At 38.0% G+C, this 19,203-nt stretch overlaps 1 protein-coding gene across 5 annotated transcripts in view; it reads left to right on the forward strand.

The window, feature by feature from the left end:
• The first annotated feature begins 2,030 nt into the window (after positions 1-2,030).
• SPTA1 (spectrin alpha, erythrocytic 1) overlaps positions 2,031-19,203 on the forward strand; it is a 66,169-nt gene continuing 48,996 nt past the window's right edge. For all 5 annotated transcript variants that reach the window (XM_029229192.1, XM_029229194.1, XM_029229189.1 and 2 more), the window contains exons 1-14: positions 2,031-2,267; positions 3,347-3,472; positions 5,130-5,270; positions 6,065-6,211; positions 7,989-8,122; positions 8,681-8,825; positions 11,389-11,543; positions 12,489-12,624; positions 12,726-12,827; positions 14,314-14,451; positions 15,047-15,157; positions 16,488-16,565; positions 16,711-16,866; positions 18,206-18,410. In XM_029229192.1, coding sequence (XP_029085025.1) covers positions 2,031-2,267; positions 3,347-3,472; positions 5,130-5,270; positions 6,065-6,211; positions 7,989-8,122; positions 8,681-8,825; positions 11,389-11,543; positions 12,489-12,624; positions 12,726-12,827; positions 14,314-14,451; positions 15,047-15,157; positions 16,488-16,565; positions 16,711-16,866; positions 18,206-18,410 — 2,011 coding nt within the window. The remainder of the gene's footprint in view (positions 2,268-3,346; positions 3,473-5,129; positions 5,271-6,064; positions 6,212-7,988; positions 8,123-8,680; positions 8,826-11,388; positions 11,544-12,488; positions 12,625-12,725; positions 12,828-14,313; positions 14,452-15,046; positions 15,158-16,487; positions 16,566-16,710; positions 16,867-18,205; positions 18,411-19,203) is intronic.

The raw sequence follows: 19,203 nt of genomic DNA on the forward strand, positions 1-19,203 counted from the left end.
AATGAAGTATCCTAATTTTTGTTTCACAAAATACAAATAAAAAAGCATGTATCTTACTTCCTTTGTTCTTTTTATTTAAATGATTAAGGGTAAGGCTAAATCAGACTTTTAAAAACCCAATCTGTGAGGCAAAGAGTAAAATTTTCTATTTTAACAAAGGTTCTACAGCAAAAAAATAGGATGTATTGTTGCTTAAAGGCTGCTAAAAATCTGTAGTTGGGTTTTGATGGAGTCGTTGATTTGCATTTCCTAGAGATAGGTTAGAGCAAGAACATATGTATGCCCTGAGTTCTTGTAATTCTTCACAGAGTGTGAAGAATGGGCATCCCAGAATTCCTTCCTGATTTACAATTCTCAGATATAAAATTTAAAACTAATCAAAGAAACAAAACATCATCATAACACTGACTCTATCTCACATCTATAACTGAGTTTTTTTCTAATTTTTCATCTAAAATTTTTGCTTTCATTTTTTATAAAGTCCTGTTGAGAAACTTTGAGAGCCATAGTCCCACAGGCCGCTGAGTCACCCAGCATCTGTGAAAGTTAGCAGCTGCCTCAGCTGAATCTGTCTCCTGAAGATAATGTAGATTGTAGCTGGCGGGATTCTGGCCCAAGTGAAGGGCTACTTTTTTCTTTGTCTTGCCACATATGTAACGTTTCTCTCATCTCTATCTGAATTAGACTAGACAACTACATGTGAATTGTTTCTCTTTCTCTCCCTTTCTCTCTCTCTCTCTCTCTCTCTCTCTCTCTCTCTCTGTGTGTCTTTTGGATACATTTTATTTTGACAGGTTCTTGACCTTTAGGAAAAGCGTAACACTTTCCAAAGGAAACCGTGAGTACAGAATTCTTTACAGTACAATTTGCCACCAATATAATTAGGAAAGCTGTCTCCTTTGACTTTTCTGTACTATCTTTGACAGGATCAGCAAGAATTGTTTCTTGATTCTTAAGAGGTAAAGAAGTTTAATTTTAACTCTTTTTATGAATGTCTCACTGTAAACAATGACCTTGAGCTTTCCAGTATACAGCACCAAAATCTAGCAATGACCTGTTTCTATGGGTTCACATGGAGAGCAACCTAGTAACTTGGAGCAAAGTAACACACAGTAAAGGTTTGAGTCTCCATAGAAGGATTTAATTCTATAGCCAAACTTGTAAAGGCCATCCACAGAATAGCAATTATGTATAGCAGAAGGAGACTAAAATTTAAACTTTATATTGAATGTTTTCATTGTGGTAAGCTAGGAAAACTGTGCTTATATCCAGAAGAATGAAGATGGACCCTGTGGAGATTTTGCTGGATGTTGTCACAAATAGGTTGGATTCCACTATAGGAAAATAATATTTTATGTTGTTTGATAGTAATACAATGTTTTATATAGCAAAAGCCAATTACCAAGATGTTAATAATTTGAAGTTTGTGATAATTAGGTTGCAAATGTGCCAAACTTTTGATTTGTAGTGTTTATAAATAAAGCAAATAAAAAGAGTAAACAATATATTAGCTATATTTTTATGTAAGAAGAATTCAACCTTTTCAAACTTTGGGGTATATCATTCATCAAGTTAATTGCAAGCCATTTTTATTTATTCATTAAACTAAGTTCATCATTATCAGTACATGTTAACACCTCTTCAGCCTTTGAAAGCAATAAAATTATATTTCTTTTTTATCAATCTGAAACTCTGTGATTTTTCTAATTTAAACTTGTCTTCGATTATTAGTGCAATAATAAGCATTTATCAAACTTTATTAAGTTTATTAAATTTATTAATGTTAGCACACATTTATGTGAAAAGTTGAAAAAGTGTTCTGAATGATCAAGAATTATTAGCCTAGGTTGTAGCTGTATATGGTTAAAATTATATAAATGTACTACCATCTTTCTAAAAACAGGCTTTTATAGGCTTAAAGATATCTGAACATAAGTCCAATATGAGTAAATGCCTTGAGACATATAAAAGGACAGTATACTAGAGATCTGAGAACCAACAACAGGTAAAAGATTTTTAACTTGCAGGCTATGGAGAGTGGTGGGCCAAAGGTGCTGGAAACAGCAGAAGAGATCCAGGAGAGGCGTCAGGAGGTGTTGACCCGGTACCGGAGGTTCAAGGAACTGGTTGCTGAGAGGGGTCAGAAGCTTGAAGATTCCTATTACTACCAGGTTTTCATACGAGATGCAGATGACCTCGAGAAATGGATCTTGGAGAAAATCAAGATTGCAGGCGATAAAAGCTATGAAGACCCAACTAACATACAGGTCATTTAGTTTCATTGACTTCCCCAGAGTAGACTCTAAGATCTCTAGGGAGGGAAACATTTTCATAATGTAGGTGTACATCTGGTAAACTGTAGAGGGATGATATAACAGAAAGATTAGACTTTGGGGACTGTAATTCTGTCTTTAAATAGCACATGTCTTCAACTCCTTAAGCCTCAATGTCTTATTTACAAAGGAAACTCATTCTAAATAATATTTTATAAACTCATTCTGAAGTTAACCCATGGGCAAAACACTGAGAATTCAAAGAATTTATGACACACTATGTGATTTCAATATTTTGTGACATTAAGGATGGAATTGAGGTGAAGAGACATCAATGTTTCTGAAACAACTGCTCTTCGCTCTCCTCAGAAAGATGTGATTGAACCAGGGTTTTTACCAAATGGCTATTCATGCCTCTCGTTAAGTTCGAATGAGAGGAGTCAGGTGGAGAGCTTTGGTGGAAGCTCCCACTCCTACTTGTACAATGTTATAGAAAGAGGCACAGTCAGGATCAGTAGAAAGGCTTGCATGCCTAAAATGTGCAATGGATATTGGAGAGGAAGCACCTGGAACAAGAACAAAGTGTTATCTACTAAATGGATCAATTTATATATGACAGCAAAAACATAATCTGGCATGCATAAACCTCTCAATTAAAAATAAAAAGCCATTGTTGCCATGATCATCTTCCTCATTGTTCACTACTTTCAGTAACATTTAGTTCCTCTTTTCTGAAGAGGAAAAACTCTGTGTTACATTATTTCATTTCCACAGAAGGCAATTGAGAATTTAAAATAATATTTACTGGAAATTCCCCGAAAGCAGTGGGGGCTGGAAAAAAACTTCCACTATGGTCCTGGACATTGAGCCTAGGACCCTTTGAAAACCTAAGTGCAGTGGTGCCACCACCGTTTCTTTTAGGATAGGACTCCTCCAGGTATGGTCATAGGTTATCACTTAATCTAGGTTGGGAAACAAGTAGTTCTGACTGCAAGAAAGAAGAGAAATAAAAGAACCTCCCTTCCAGAGAGACCAGGCTGCATTAGCCATAAACTCTGATTTCTAATCTTCAGGGGAAATATCAGAAGCATGAATCCTTTGAAGCAGAGGTGCAAGCAAAATCGAGGGTCATTCCTGAGCTGGAAGAAACCAGGAAAATTCGATTTCCTGAGGGGCATTTTGCCCATGAGGACACCAAGGTAAATTTATGGCAGGGCTCTGTGAGAGATGTTTCTAATTAAGTTATCATGTTGATTATGTTATCAGAGTTTTAATTGATTACAACAGGTATAAACCTTGATATAACTGGCTTGGAACCATGGTACTTCCTTATGTCTTTTACTTGGGTTAGGGCAGGAAAAATGATGGGATGTCCTAGTGTTCCTTGGAGTGGGGAGAAAAGCTATGATACAAAGCTGTCATCAAATAACATCACATTCCTGCTTATGCCACCACAGTATAGGTGGCTCAAGATCAAACCCACTTCAACCCAGATGAATTGGTTTTCTGAAATGTCCTTTCTACTTAATTCTTCTAGCCTCAGAGTCCTTGTCCCTTAAACTCTCTAAACAAGGGATGCTCTTTCTTTGAATCTTCTCTGAAATCTTTCTCCCTTTGTCTATGATGCCTCTTTCTCTTCACAGCCCACATACTATGACTACTATTGTAGTTCTCCAAACCCTCTCATTTGTTCATTTTGGGGAAAAAAAACCTCCTAAAATCCCTTGTCTTCCCTAAACCCTGAAGACTGAAGATCACCACCACTATGGAACCCACTACTAATGTATCAGCTTTTTTTCTGACTTAATTCATATACTCTTCCAACAAGTTTGTGTTGATACAGTCAATTCAGGTTCTTTTTTGTATAAGTGAACTTTTTTTACTGTTTAAATATTTCAAAAAATTCAAAAAAAAATTTGTGTTGTATTTAAAAATTAGGGCTGTAGTTCCATATTTAGCGTACAAATTCTAGTTTGCTTTACTGTCGACAAAACATGGTCAGGCGATACAGACATTAACCAGAATAAACCTTATTAGAAAGAAGACTCTAACAAGAAAATCTCAAATTTTATTTATTGTCATAAAATAGAAGTCACTTTGTATAATTTATACAAAAACCAATCTCTTACATTAATTAAAATATTTGAGAAATGTTTGAAACATCTTCACGTCTATCAGAATCACTGGGGCTGTATCAATCTGTACCATGGCAGGATTCAGAGATAAATGTGGTCTACATGCTACATGTTACCTTAGGACCATGAAGTAGTTGAAAAATACAAGAATCTTGAAGGCATAACATATATGACACCTTCAATTTTACAGTATATGTAAAATCTGGTCTTCTAAGCTAACTTGGCATTAGAGCCCTCAACTATATACTCTCAAATTCTCATTGCTTTGGTGCCACTATTTCCTTTATAAGTCAGAAAAACATTGTAACTCTTATCCTTTCTGACAAACAGTCCATGCTAAGTTTTTTCTATGTCTTTTTCAGTACTTTGAACACCCTCTGCCCATTGTCTACCTAACAAAATTCTACCTATCCCTCAAGGTCCAATTCAAATGAGCACTCTTTCATGAATTCTTATTCTATCCTGTCTTATTGTCTGTAATCACTTCATCCTCTAAAACACCAAAACATTATTCACTTTTTTCTATTATGGAAGATCATATGGTTTAATTGCTAGTCACATACATGTCCTATTTCCTCCTTTAAATATTTGTTGATCAATTAATGCACGAATGAATGGGAGGAGGGATTTTTATCCAGGCCCCTCTCTGCACAGGTCTCTGAGTCTATACTTGCTGCTCCACAGCAGGTACTGTGCCTGAGTTGTTTTACTTTCCCCATAGGTCCTTCTGGAGGAACTCAGCCACCTGTGGGACCTGCTTCTGGAGCTGACTCAAGAGAAGAGCACCCTGCTGCTGCAGGCTCTGAAGCTTCAGCAGTACTTACAGGAGTGTGCTGACATCTTGGAGTGGATTGGAGACAAGGTATAGGACCAAACAGTATGCATATAGGACTTCCCATCCATCTGCCCCAGACATCCCATAGCAATTTAATGCAGGCCTTTCATAAAGAAGTTAGGATGTCTCTTTCTGGGCTTAGTTCCTTGGAAGAAAGAGGAATGTTGGCAAAGATTTAGGGGTATTCTGGAGGTAGTTAACACTGTAGGGGGATAAGTCTAAATGTATGAATCTGAATATGAAGAAGGCAAGACTTACACAAAAACTGCATTGAAAGATGATCTAGGATTGTCCCCATTCTACCTTCCATGAGCCTTCACTCCTAGATTTTTGCTCTTACTCTGTGTCCAGCTGAGAGCATTGCAGTTCTTTCCCTAATTCTTTGTCTCTCAGTACCTATAACTAGGGAGGTTTTTATTTTCTACATACTTAAAGAATAATCCTGTGGTTAGGACTGAACATTTACACAAGCAATTGCCTAGCACAATACTTTTGTAAATGCTCAGTTTGTTGAATTGAGTAGAACCAGGATGAATTTATTTTTCAGGTTCCAATACACAAAAGGGTGTTCCCAGGGGCTTTTGCCAACAATGTTCCTGGTCTCTCCAAAGAATTACCCCAAAGACCACTGTTCCCTGGGCCAGAACGCCACCTCAGGAAATACACTGCTGCTTCTGGCTCTTTCCTGAAGGGTTCTCCCAAGTTCCACCAATATCTCCTTCTGAGTTATCCTGGGAATGTGAGCAAGGGTTTTGGGCATTTGAACTGCAGGAATTCCTAAATGTTTACGGGTGACTTACCAGAGTTTTCTCTGTCTACAGGAGGCTATAGTGACATCAGTGGAGCTGGGTGAGGACTGGGAGCGCACAGAGGTTCTGCATAAGAAGTTTGAAGATTTCCAAGCAGATCTGGCAGTTCGAAAGGAGAGGTTGAATGGAGTGAACCAATATGCCAATGAGTGTGCTGAGGTGAGGTGGGGAACAAGAGAGCCAAGCCAGGGAAAGGGTCTGATCTTCAAGAAGACTCTCTGGCCATTAGTAGATGGGACATGAAAGATATAGGACATTGTGAGAAAGCAGAGGTATGCCTGTCCCTGGAGCAACATGCCCAGAGCAGTTTCCTCTCCTTTCTGAATGTATCCCTTGCCAGTCCACGGAAATGGAGATGAGAGTGAGTGAGTGTATGTGTGTTTACATAAAGGAATTCAATCCACAATGGGGTTACTCCTGCACCATGCAGTACATTGATTTCTCAAGTTTATGAAGCACTCTTTCTTCGTGAAGAAGAACCAGAATAAAGTGGCAAAGATTATAAAATAACGGTGGGCTATCATAATATACATGATATAATTAAACTAATTTTTTTATGTTTTGGGGGGAAGGGAAAAGGAGGCAGATTTATCTTCATTTTCTTAAGAAAGTGCTTAAATAAGTTTTTAATTTCTGGGCATGTAAAAACTCAGTGTGTGAATAAATAATCCTAACATATGTGAGAACTGGGAAGTCAGTCTGATTTTATATGTACATGAAGGAATTAGAAATTCTAACAGTTGGCTATCGTGCTTTTCCATTTAAGGTTTCATTATCACTGCAGCTTTATAATGGGAATGATGTTTCTGTGTTAATAGAACCAATATTTCAGGATGAACGGGTACTGGAGTTGGGGAAAATAACATATTTCTCAATTTTTTTCCAGGCCACATTTCCAACAGTCCCAAATTTTCTCCCTCTATCACCTTTTTGTTATTGTGGAGATTTTTAAGTTATCTATTACTATCTACCAAACTACCACAAAACTGAAAACAACAAACAACCTATTTTTTTCAGTGAATCAGATTCATGATTCAGTGACTCAGCTGCTCAGCTGGGTTATTCTGCTGATATCACCTGGTATTCTTAAGTCACTGCAGTTATACAATGAGTCAGTTGGGGTGGAGTGTCTAAAATGGCCTTGCTCCCATGTATGGAGATTTAGCAAGGAAAATGAAGGTTTTCTCCATATGCTCTCTCATCTTTCAGTAAATCATGCTTTTTTTATGTGTTCCAAGAAGGTAAGAACAGAAGCTGAAAGGCCTCTTGATGCCTAAGTGCTGGGGCTCATAGAATATCATTTCTATTTATAAGCAAGGAAGGAGAAGTAGAAAATTCAGTCTGATGAGGCTTCAAAATAGAAATGGAAATGGGAATAAACAGGGATAGGAGGAGTAGGGAGACTTGGGTATTTGGGAACTACTCAAAATTGCCAAGTATCAAAATGGGCTGATGCTGCTAGCTTAATCTAGTATTCATAAATCTCATTGCTTCAGTTAGTTTGCAAAAATGCGTGGAGTTTTCTGCAAAATTAAGTTTATCTGCATGTCTGTATAATTCTGCAAATAGGGAAATAGCTCTCATTAGCTTCTCAAAGGTATTAGGACCCCAAAAGAACCAAGACCCACAGTATTAGAGTTTTGAAAAATTAAGTCAGATTTCACAAAAGGAATTTTCTCTTCTTTTCCTTGGTTTCCAGGATCTTGAAGGGAGTTAGCAGCCATCAACATGATGGAGTTCTGAAAATAATGAGGTTGGGCAAGCCTGTGTTAGTAGGCTAGTCTGGAGCTGTGGGCAAAATATCTGGCGGTTTGGTTTTCTAGATTTTGGTGAGGTGGATCAAGTAAGAGTTAGAGAGCAGGGATAAAGTGAAGTGTGAAATAAGAAGTGTTTAAATGATTTTTTGCATTAGTCCATCATTGACTTTCTCCCACAGGAAAAGCATCCTGAGCTGCCCTTGATTCAGTCAAAGCAGGAGGAAGTGAATGCAGCCTGGGAGCGGCTCCATGGTCTGGCTCTCCAACGACAGAAAATACTGTCCAGTGCTGCAGACCTCCAGCGATTCAAAAGGTAGGAATCTCACCACTGAACTGTAGGAAACTGCAATAGCACCACGCTTGTTATTTGTGTTAGCCTCTGTCTACTGTTAGCAATTAGTGGCTAATACCTCTAAAAAAAGAAACTCATGTGCTTGCCTTTAAAGGCAACAAGGGAGAGAGTAGTTAAGAAAATTGTGACCCACTCTATAGCCAAGTATGTGTCTAATGGAGCTTAAAGCAATACAAATAGCACTGGTAAATTAGTGATGGAAGCTCTGCAGAGGCAAGAAAAGCAGGTTAAGAATCGGAAGGGAATGGAGGGTGAAGTTGGGAAGAAGGACATTCGTGAAGAGCTGACCCAGGTACAGGAAATATATCTGGAGGCTCAGTTGTCATGATGCCCAAGTCTCTAACTCTCAATGGAAACCATTAAAAGCAGTAAAGAACATTTTACATTATGTTTTTTGCTAGTGTGGGGGAAGATAGGGTAATTTCTGACTGAGTGAGCTAGACTGGTCCTTGCTGTGTGCTGTTTGCCCTGGAATGCCTGCCTTCTTCCTTTGCTGGAGCTCATGGAGATGTCTGACAGGGACGTGACTGAAGCCATCCAGTGGATTAAAGAGAAGGAGCCTCAAGTCACCTCTGAAGACTATGGCAAAGACCTTGTGAGCTCTGAGGCACTGTTTCACAGTCACAAGACACTTGAGAGGAACCTTGCAGTCATGAATGACAAGGTAAGCCTGTTGGAGGAATGGCTAATCCCTTGAGCTAGAGAAGGCATTTGGTGTTCATCTCATCTCCATAGGACACAGTAAATTCACTATGTCAATGAAGGAGAAATTTTGTGCCACTTGAATATACCTCCTTATTCTAGTTTATAACTTGTACATGAATCTTGGATATCTCTTAATTTATTTAATTATTTTTATTTAAATATACATATATGTTTTATATACACTCAAGCTTTTTGTAATATATTTCATAATTTAAACCAAAATAGGTAGCTTCAAGAATGGTTTCCTAACTTCACTCAGTACCCTATGGCCAGAGAGTCTTTTCTTTTATCTAACCACACTTTCTCCTGTTGGAGCTGAACCTTGTTTCTTCTTGTCCTTCACTCAGTCGAAGAGGGAGTAAGTTTCTTCTTCCCCTTTTATAATAAACTCAGACACTTAAAACACATTACTAGCTCATGCAGCTGAATATCAAAAAACAAACAACCCAATCCAAAAGTGGGCAGAAAACCTAAAGAGACATTTCTCCAAAGAAGACATACAGATGGCCAACAAACACATGAAGGGATGCTCAACATCACTAATCATTAGAGAAATGCAAATCAAAATTGCAATGAGGTATCACCTCACACCAGTCAGAATGGCCATCATCAAATAGTCTACAAACAATAAATGCTGGAGAGGGTGTGGAGAAAAGGGAACCCTCTTGCACTGTTGATGGGAATGTAAATTGATACAGCCACTATGGAGAACAGTATGGAGGTTCCTTAAAAAACTAAAAATAGAACTACCATATGACCCAGCAGTCCCACTACTGGGCATATACCCTGAAAAAAACATAATTCAAAAAGAGTCATGTACCACAATGTTCATTGCAGCTCTATTTACAATAGCCTGGACATGGAAGCAACCTAAATGTCCATTGACAGATGAATGGATAAAGATGATGTGGCACATATATACAATAGAATATTACTCAGCCATAAAAAGAAATGAAATTGAGTTATCTGTAGTGAGGTGGATGGACCTAGAGTCTGTCATACAGAGTGAAGTAAGTCAGGAAGAGAAAAACAAATACCATATGCTAACACATATATATGGAATCTAAAAAGAACAATAAAAATAGCAAGAAATGGTTCTGAAGAACCTAGGGGCAGGACAAGAATAAAGATGCAGACGTAGAGAACGGACTTGAGGACACAGGGAGGGGTAAGGATAAGCTGGGGCAAAGTGAGAGAGTGGCATGGACTTACATATAATACCAAATGTAAAATAGACAGCTAGTGGGAAGCAGCTGCATAGCACAGGGAGATCAGCTCGGTGCTGTGTGACCACCTAGAAGGGTGGGATAGGGAGATGCAAGAGAGAGGAGATATGGTGATATATGTATATGTATAGCCGATTCACTTTGTTATAAAGCAGAAACTAACACACCATTGTAAAGTAATTATACTCCAATAAAGATGTTAAAACAACAACAACAACACATTACAAAACCCACCTTTGGGTTTTCTTCTGGAAATTGGAAAACCCCGGTTCCTATACCTACAGTAGGTATAGACACACTAGAAATTGGAGCAAGCCTGTTTTCTTGAATGATTCCCATTCTTACTTCTTCCCGTCACAATTTAACCATAACTTGAACTAATTACGCCTGAGCTTCTACAGTGGAGTCAGCCCACAGGAAGATCCCTACTTGTTATGCTTTAATCATAGCTCTGTACCTGGGTCGTTTCTGAAAATGATTTCACCATTCTACTTCTTTTGTTCTTCCTCATTTTTTCTCTTTGGTCTTTTTTTTTTTTCTAATTATGGATGATAAAATACCATGATTTAATGAATAATGATAATGAAATCTCAAATCCTAGACAACACCTAATTATAGTTGGGTATAGTAGAAGAACTAATGGTAACATGTGGAATTTGCCCTAGTCAAATTCCTGCTCCTCAAGTATTGTGCTCAAAACAGCCTGGCATTACTGAAATTTTCTTGTCAGAAATTTTCCTTGGCAGAAATGTCTTTCTGGTTCCCACAATAATGTTTATGGAGTTAGTATAGAGGGTAATGAAGGACAGATGTATGTCTAAACATTGCTTCTGACATTGACTAGCTCAATGACCTTGGGCAAATAAAATACTCAACCTCTCAGTTTTCACATACAAGGAGAGCAAGAATAGTTTTGCCTCACAGTATTATTAAAGGAAGACTATAAAACAAGAAAATGCATATGAAGTGCTTAGCACAATGAGAGACAAAATGTAATCAGTAAATTATTATTGTTAATATAGTTACATGAGTATATTAATATAAATATATCAATATAAAGGCACTAATAAATTATTCTAATTCTTATGATTATTATGTTACATTCTTCCCATAAAACTTTGCCAAGAGGATCAGAATGCTTGGATTTCCCACTGTGTTTCTTTATCTTTTTTTTTTAATTATATAAGTTTCAGATGTACAGCGTTATAATTAGACATCCGTATATACTACAAAGTTGCCATCCATCACCATACGGTTGACTACCTTCACATACTAGGTTTCTTTTTTATTCCAAAGGTGAAGGAGTTATGTGTCAAAGCAGACAAGTTGAAGCTTTCCCATCCTTCAGATGCAGCGCAGATCCAGCAGATGAAAGAGGATCTGGTCTCCAACTGGGGGCACATTCGCACCTTGGCTACCAGCAGATATGAAAAGCTGCAGGCTTCTTATAGGTGAGAAATCCTTCTTCTCTATTGCTTTACCTATCTCTAGGTCAAAGTATAACATCAAAAGCAGAAATAAAAGAGTGAAAGGAGTAAAATAATGAGTGACCCAGCCCTCCTGCCTGCTCAGTAGAGGCAAAAGAAATTTTAATTTGCCAGGAGAAGTCCTTTGAAGGCTGATATAATCCTCAGCGTGACACCTCCTTTCACCTGTACCCTTCCTGTCTTCCTCTGTTTGTACAGTTGTAAGAAGCTATGAAGTGGTCCATGGAACTGAAAAATTAGCTGAAGACACATGTTAAAATCCTGGCCCTAGCTAAGGAACTGGAATTAATTTCCAAGCTGAAGAACACAAAATAAATCTAGAATTATTTCTGGAATGTAGGTCAGCTTACAAAAAATTTGGACAACATTTCAGTAGTTAATTTTTATGATTAGTTATTAAATCACCAGAAAATAGTGTTTATCTTATTGATATGATTTAAAATGAACTGGTGAGCTTTTGATTTTTTTGAATAGGTAATCTTTTTTTGTAGTTTTTGTTTTTACTGGTATGGTGAAGGGTGAACTAAAATACATGAGGGCTCCTAACCCTAACTCTAGTCGTCCCTTAGGGTTCCTGTTGGTTATGTTATGTCCTTATTTATTGGCCTCCTTGTGAGTACTTTATTCTACTTCAAATGCATCTGGGATGTGACTTTGTGATGTTGGAGATGTCATGTCCAAGTGCTTCATCACACAATGACGTATCTGCCCTAGGAATATACAACCTGGAGTGAAGGATTTACAACCTGCACTGCTAAAGGAAAAGGAAGTACATCAGAGGAATGGGAGGTGTAGGATTAGGGCAAGGCACATGTTGTACATCTTAGCCCAACCCAACCCTGACTCTTTGTTCAAAGTCCATTTGTATCTGGTTCCTCCTTCCTGTCTTTTCCCTTACCTTTCCCTCAGGTACCAGCGGTTCTTATCTGACTATGATGAGCTCTCAGGCTGGATGAAGGAGAAGACTGCTTTGATCAATGCTGATGAGCTGCCCACAGATGTGACTGGTGGGGAAGCCCTACTGGACAGGCATCAGCAGCATAAGGTAGAGAGGAAAGGTCTCCCCAGTAGGAGGAAGAGGGCGGTTTCCAACAATGCCAGAAGGTTTCTTGCTGCATTTTAAAACATTTTGTCTCGTGACCACAGCATGAGATTGACTCTTATGATGACCGATTTCAATCTGCTAATGAGACTGGTCAAGCCCTGCTGGATGCCAGTCATGAAGCATCTGATGAAGTCATGGATAAGGTAATCCAGTTTAACAGAATTTGTGAAATTTTGATACCTATTAAGCCTTCACTTAATCTCATACTAATATGACAATCTCTGAAAGAGGACAGAAGACGTATAAACATCTTAATGTGGGCTCAAATATCACCCTGCTTCCTTCACATGTTGCTTTAGCTAATTTGAGGCATTTGAAGTTCTCAGGACTTGATGTGTGCTCCCTCACCTCTGAGACATTACTTCATCAACCTAACTAATTTCATCACCTACCTTCTACCTAATTTGAAGCCTCCATACCATCTTGCCTTGTCACATGTGCTCTGTTTTATCACTTTCCCATGCTCATCTCTAGATTGTTAATTGTTTGAGGACTGCACCTTATTCATCTTTGGGTTCCCTAAGGTACCTAGCATGGTTCCTGGCACATGGATCCCTTTCTTCTCTCCTCTATACAACCTCAAATCAAACTGATTTTCCTATATCTGTGTTTCTCAAATCTCCATTAAGCAACAGGAAAGCTTTAAACACTCAGAATTCCACTGAATGAAGATTAAGGTTTGCCATCATCCTAACCTCCTAGATCCCAAGGGCTCCCGTAAACTTCCTGATCCCTGAGACATTTTACTCCAGTCACAGAGTCACAGGAACTCCTTGGGATGATAACTGAAATAAGATTTGCAGGCTCTTTTCATATCATTAGATTCCAAGCACAACCCCGAGTGCTATATGATGAAGGTTGAGATGACCATATTTTCAGTTCATCAAGAACTCTATGGGAAAATTATACTACGGATTTTTATTTTTAACTATTTCCTGCCAAAGGAATAGTGGGACCCTAAATCCTTGAAAACTTACCTATTATCCTGGGATTCTGAGAATTGTTACTGTCTTTTTAATGGAGTTAACACAGCAGCTGTTTTAATAAGCTGGAATTTCTTGGGCAGATGCTTGGGCAGAAACAAAGGCTTTTATGAGTTTGAGAATGTCACTTTCACCGTGATGGTTCTTATTTGCTTTTGGAATAGAATGCAAACTTCTCAATCTGATCATTTAAGTGCCCTATAAATTTGAATTTCATTAAATGTTTATCTTTTTGAGACACTGCACTTTTCTCTGGAGCACTTCATATAATCTAATGATTACTTGGAGTAATTACTTTCTTGTGGTATTATGTCCTCCTACAATCCCGATCCACACCTCCCTGCCCTTCAAATCTTTGTTTGATACAATACTTTCTATACTTCTACTCCCTGCTTCTTCAAATCTGAATTAATCTTTCCTTCTTTATTTATACATATTAGGTGTGGTGTACCTCTGTTATGGTATTTATCCCATTTTTCCTATACTACGGTGATTCACTTAGATGTTGCAGCCTTAAGAGAAAATCCCATTTCCTATTCATTTTTGTATCCTTCAAAAAGCCTTGCATTTATTAGATGCTCAGTGAATATAGGATAAAATAAATTAATTAGTGTCTTCCTGGCACATTATCTCTTCCTTTCCAAAGATGGCAGTACTTACCTCCCATTGGGATGCTCTGCTGGAACTGTGGGACAAGCGTTGGCAGCAGTATGAGCAGTGCCTGGAACTACACCTCTTCTACCGTGACAGTGAGCAAGTGGACAGTTGGATGAGTAGACAAGAGGTAACAAAGGGGCTCAGGAAGTGTCCAGAAGCCATTTCTCCTTCTCCTTATTTACTACTATCAACACCCTTACAACCACTTCAGTTCACCTGGGAACTGGAGGGTGAGCCACAAGGAGGAGAAAAGATTGGCCCTCTCTGTGAGACTCTTGAAATTCCCTCATGGACAAACGCACAGAAAAATACCTAAATACAAAGCAGAGAGTCTTTAAGCTCTACTGAACATGAGGTGAAATGAATATCCAGTTGTTAAGAGTTCAGCAAGAGAAAATGTAATGAGTCAGGCAGGGTTAACGAGAGATTTCCTGGAGGAGGTGAGTGGTCCTCTTGAGTATTTGAGATCTCAGAATAGTGCCTAGATTGGTTGGTTCAGACACAGAGAAAAAAGTGATAAAGTTGTATGAGAAGATTGGGAAGGGACTCTGAACGTCCTGCTGCTAAATGTTAGCCTCTATTTCCTCTCCTACTTTGTGCTAATTCCCACCTTGCTCTCTATTCCCCTCACCTCCTTCCTTACTCCTTTCTCAGAGATATTCCAAAGGGAATGTTTCCCACCAGTGAGGTACAGCTGGGATGTATCTTTCTGTCTTCTATAGGCCTTCCTGGAAAATGAGGACTTGGGAAACTCCTTGGGCAGTGTTGAAGCCCTTCTTCAGAAGCATGATGACTTTGAGGAAGCCTTTACTGCCCAGGAGGAGAAGATCACAGTAAGAAATGGGCCCTGGTTTGGGTATTGGCTTCATGTTTGTACATATCATCTCATACAATACCAATCCTTAGAATCACTCATAACTATCAGACATAACATGAGGGTTGTTCTTTAAAGAGAAAACATCCAGAAAAATAATCATACCCATATTTTATCAATACATTTGTATTCCACAAAACATATTTAGAAAGTTTTAAAGATTTTGAGCTATTTATATTTTCTGATGAAGTGCATGATTGTCTTATTTTTTCTGCAGTATAAGTAGAAACTATTGGATCCATATCCAACATAGAATCATAACTTAAAAGTTTGAATGTATTATTTACTTTTCATATTTTTTCCCCTCCGATAATATCTCCATTTGGTTTTCTTTAGTAATATCTAGATATCTAAGTAGTATCTAATTTTTCCTGTATACCTTCATGTATGTGTTTCTCATTTAATGCTACTGTAGTCTTCCTGTGAACTGTAAGTACAATGTCCCAGAAAATGTCTTATGTCAATACATAAGCAAGTCTCAGAGAAGTGTGAGGAAGACTTTATTTGTCCAATCTACTGTATGTTCCCTAGGACAGTGCTGACTTTAACCTTGTACGTGTGCATGTATACCACCACCAGCAGCAACAACCACACTAAAAACAAAATTCCAAGTCTTCTCTGTTAATCTTCAGTCAGTACAGAGCTTAATATGGTCATTCCCAGTCCATATGCTTGTTAAGTTGATTTTCACTGGTAAAAGCTAACCGTGTAAAATAAATTACAGTTCATAAAATGCTATTGTTTATTTTAGATCATTTTCTTATTCCCAATCAATTAATCCATCCTGAGCCCTAGCAATTTTGGGAATCATGAATGAATATGAGTAAAAATTCATGTCTGTAATTTGTGACTCCATTCCCCATGTAGCTATAGATATAGATGTAGATAAAAGGGTATATGATATATGATGGATGGAAGGATGAATAGATAGATAGATGATAGATAGAGAGAGACTGGTGGCACTGGATGTGACTATATCAATAATGCTTCCTCTTAAAAATTTAAGACTAGATCAGATATTCACCTCGTAGTGACATCAGGATTCATTTACTGTAAACTAGATTAAAAAAAAAATTGTGACATAGAGAAGGTAATTAACCTGCCTGAGATACAATACATTTTGAGATACAATTTATAACAGAAGTCAGAAGTAGAACCTAGATCTTCTGACCCTGAAACTTGTCTACTTCCGACATTGTCATGCTTCCTTTTTAAACAGTTAGCCAAACTGTGGCCACTTACTCAGTGGCCACTGAGGGAAAACCACTCCTTTTTTTTTCTTTTTCCAGACCTTAGACAAGACTGCAACCAAACTGATTGATAATGACCATTATGACTCAGAGAACATTGCTGCCATCCGGGATGGGGTATGTCCAAGGTCCCATATGTGCCTCTGCCTGCTTATGCACGGGATCAGGGAAAGTGTTAGAGCATGATAACCTTGGTGGGCAGTGAATCTCGTGTATCCATATTTGATTTTGCTGACAGTGAGTTTGTTTATGTTTTTTGCAGCTGTTGGCCCGACAGAATGCTTTACGTGAAAGGGCTGCCACTCGACGCAGATTGCTGGAGGATTCATTGCTTCTGCAGCAACTGTATCAGGACTCAGATGACCTAAAGAACTGGATCAACAAGAAGAAAAAGTTGGCAGGTGATGAAGATTACAAGGTAGGCAGGATTTGCAAACTGTAGACCCTGGACCTACTCATTGGGACTGAATTTCATGGAATTAGTCTTGGAACTGCAAGGACAATAGCGTTCAGCTGGTGAGCCTCATTTTATGGATGGAGAGACAGATAGTCAGAGAAGGGCAATGACTCCTCCAAGACTGTACATCAAGTTTCTGGTTTTCCTACACCCTGTTGCCCATCACCCCTTTTCTCTGGCACAATGTCCAGTGGTCCTTAACAGAATGGAGAAAAGGAGGAACTCTCCTTATTTAGCCCTCTGTTGCCCTCTGCACGCTTATAGTAGGAAAATGTTATGTCTAATCATAATGTACATTCAAGCTACCCGGAACTCAAAAGTAACCTAATGGTTTGATATAATATAGACTTATGTGGTTTTGTAGCTGGAAAGGAACAACTCCTTATTTTACAGATGAAGAAACCAAGGATCTGAATTGTGAAGTGAGTTGCCCAAGGTTAGCCAAGAATCAATGTTTAGAATGCAGTTTAACATAAGGGGTAGAAGCATGAATGCTTTTTGGAGAAGGTAAAAACTGGGCTTGAATTCTCTCCCTCTCCTGTCTTAGTTTGTATGACTTTAAAAATTTTCTGAATTATCTCTGAGCTATACATAGGTTTCTTTACCTTCTGCTTGTGTAAAACACATACTTTTCACTCACAATATAAACTATTATGCACACACATATATACTCACAAATTTTTGCATTTATAATCATGGCTAGAATTAGTCTCTTGATTTCTAGGCCAATATCTATTCACAGTATTTACTTTCTAGATATCATTTGGTCTTAAATGTATACCTCTGATGCTTTTGTTCTCACTTTTTTTTATAGAACTTTGAGCATCTAATCTGTACCTTTCATTCTGTAAACCTCAGCGCTATGTGCTTGTGTTCTCTTGAGGAGTTATGGTTCCAGTGTATGCAGGGTAAACAGATCTTCTCTATATGGGACAAAAGGATGGATGTTTCATATACTAGGACAGGAATGGAAAATAATCTCCATCTTTCATGACAGCTCTGATGGATTGTTAGTGCTTGCATGGGGTGTCGTATTTAAAATGGTCTTCAGACTATATCCAGACTCAACAGAAATAAATTCAGGGGTTGATTAGCCACGTCTGTCATTTGTATAGAGGAGGGATTGGTCACACAGTTTCCTAAGCCTCTTCTGCCTCTGTACTTGGACTAGGACAGTTCTGCCTTATATCCTCTTCTTAGTTCAGTTAGATTTATAGTGAAAAGAAATTCCTGTCCTCAGAATGTCTGCCCCTCATTCTTCAAGGAATGGTTTTCCTTAATTGTTTTCATTTTGTCTCAGGATACACAGAACTTGAAGAGCCAGGTTCAAAAGCAGAAAGTCTTTGAAGAAGAATTGGCAGCTAATGAGATCCAGCTCAATAACATACAGAAAACTGGCCAGGAGATGATTGAGAGCAATCATTATGCCTCTGAAAGTGTGGATGCTCGTTTGAGTGAAGTTGCCAAACTCTGGACGGAATTGCTGGAGGCTACAGCACAGAAAGGTTAGAAGCAGAGTCTTGTTGAAAACGAATTCCTAAATTCTGAAACCCACCTTCTTCATCTTTACCACCTTGAGTTTACCTAGTGACTTCTATAAGAAGGGATGCTACTCATTTGTTTCCCTGTGTATTCCTGTATTGGTCAAGAAATTTAAAAGTCTAACCTAAATTTATCACACTATATATTAATATAATCACACTATATATTAGTGTGATTAATATATCACACTATATATTAACACAATTTTATGTTTTCTTCATGTATGTAAGTCTTTTCAACTGAAATTACTTTTGTTTTCTTCACTTTTTTCTTCCTCTTGAATAAATATTCAGATACCATGAATTCAGTATTGGCTATGCACCTAAAACTAGTGTCCTTAAATTATATTATACATATTTTGGTTCTATAGATGAAACAAGGTTTTCTGACCCAGGGTATAAAATTAGACATTAAAATATTGTTGGTGCCCCATATGATGTTCCCATGATATTTTATTCTTATGAATAGGGCTTGATGACTTATTTTACCTATCTGAGCATGTTCAGGCTTTGTTGTAAGCTCTTAGAAAATTCCCATGTCTGCTTGAAGAGCCTCTACTTAAATTTAACTTCACCTTTTATTTTGGAAAATTAATCAATTGCCATAATTAACACCAATAATGAAGTTTCTCTGTCCATATCCCCCTTGTTATAAACATCACCTATAGACATGACTCTGCCCTGGTTATAGAAAAGATACATCATACTGAATTTGTCGGATGTCATCCTGAGTTTTGGTTTAGGAAAAAAAAATTCA

This window comes from Monodon monoceros, unplaced genomic scaffold (assembly GCF_005190385.1).
Source record: "Monodon monoceros isolate NGI ecotype Baffin Bay Population unplaced genomic scaffold, NGI_Narwhal_1 Super_Scaffold_18, whole genome shotgun sequence".
Taxonomy (NCBI): Eukaryota; Metazoa; Chordata; class Mammalia; order Artiodactyla; family Monodontidae; genus Monodon; species Monodon monoceros.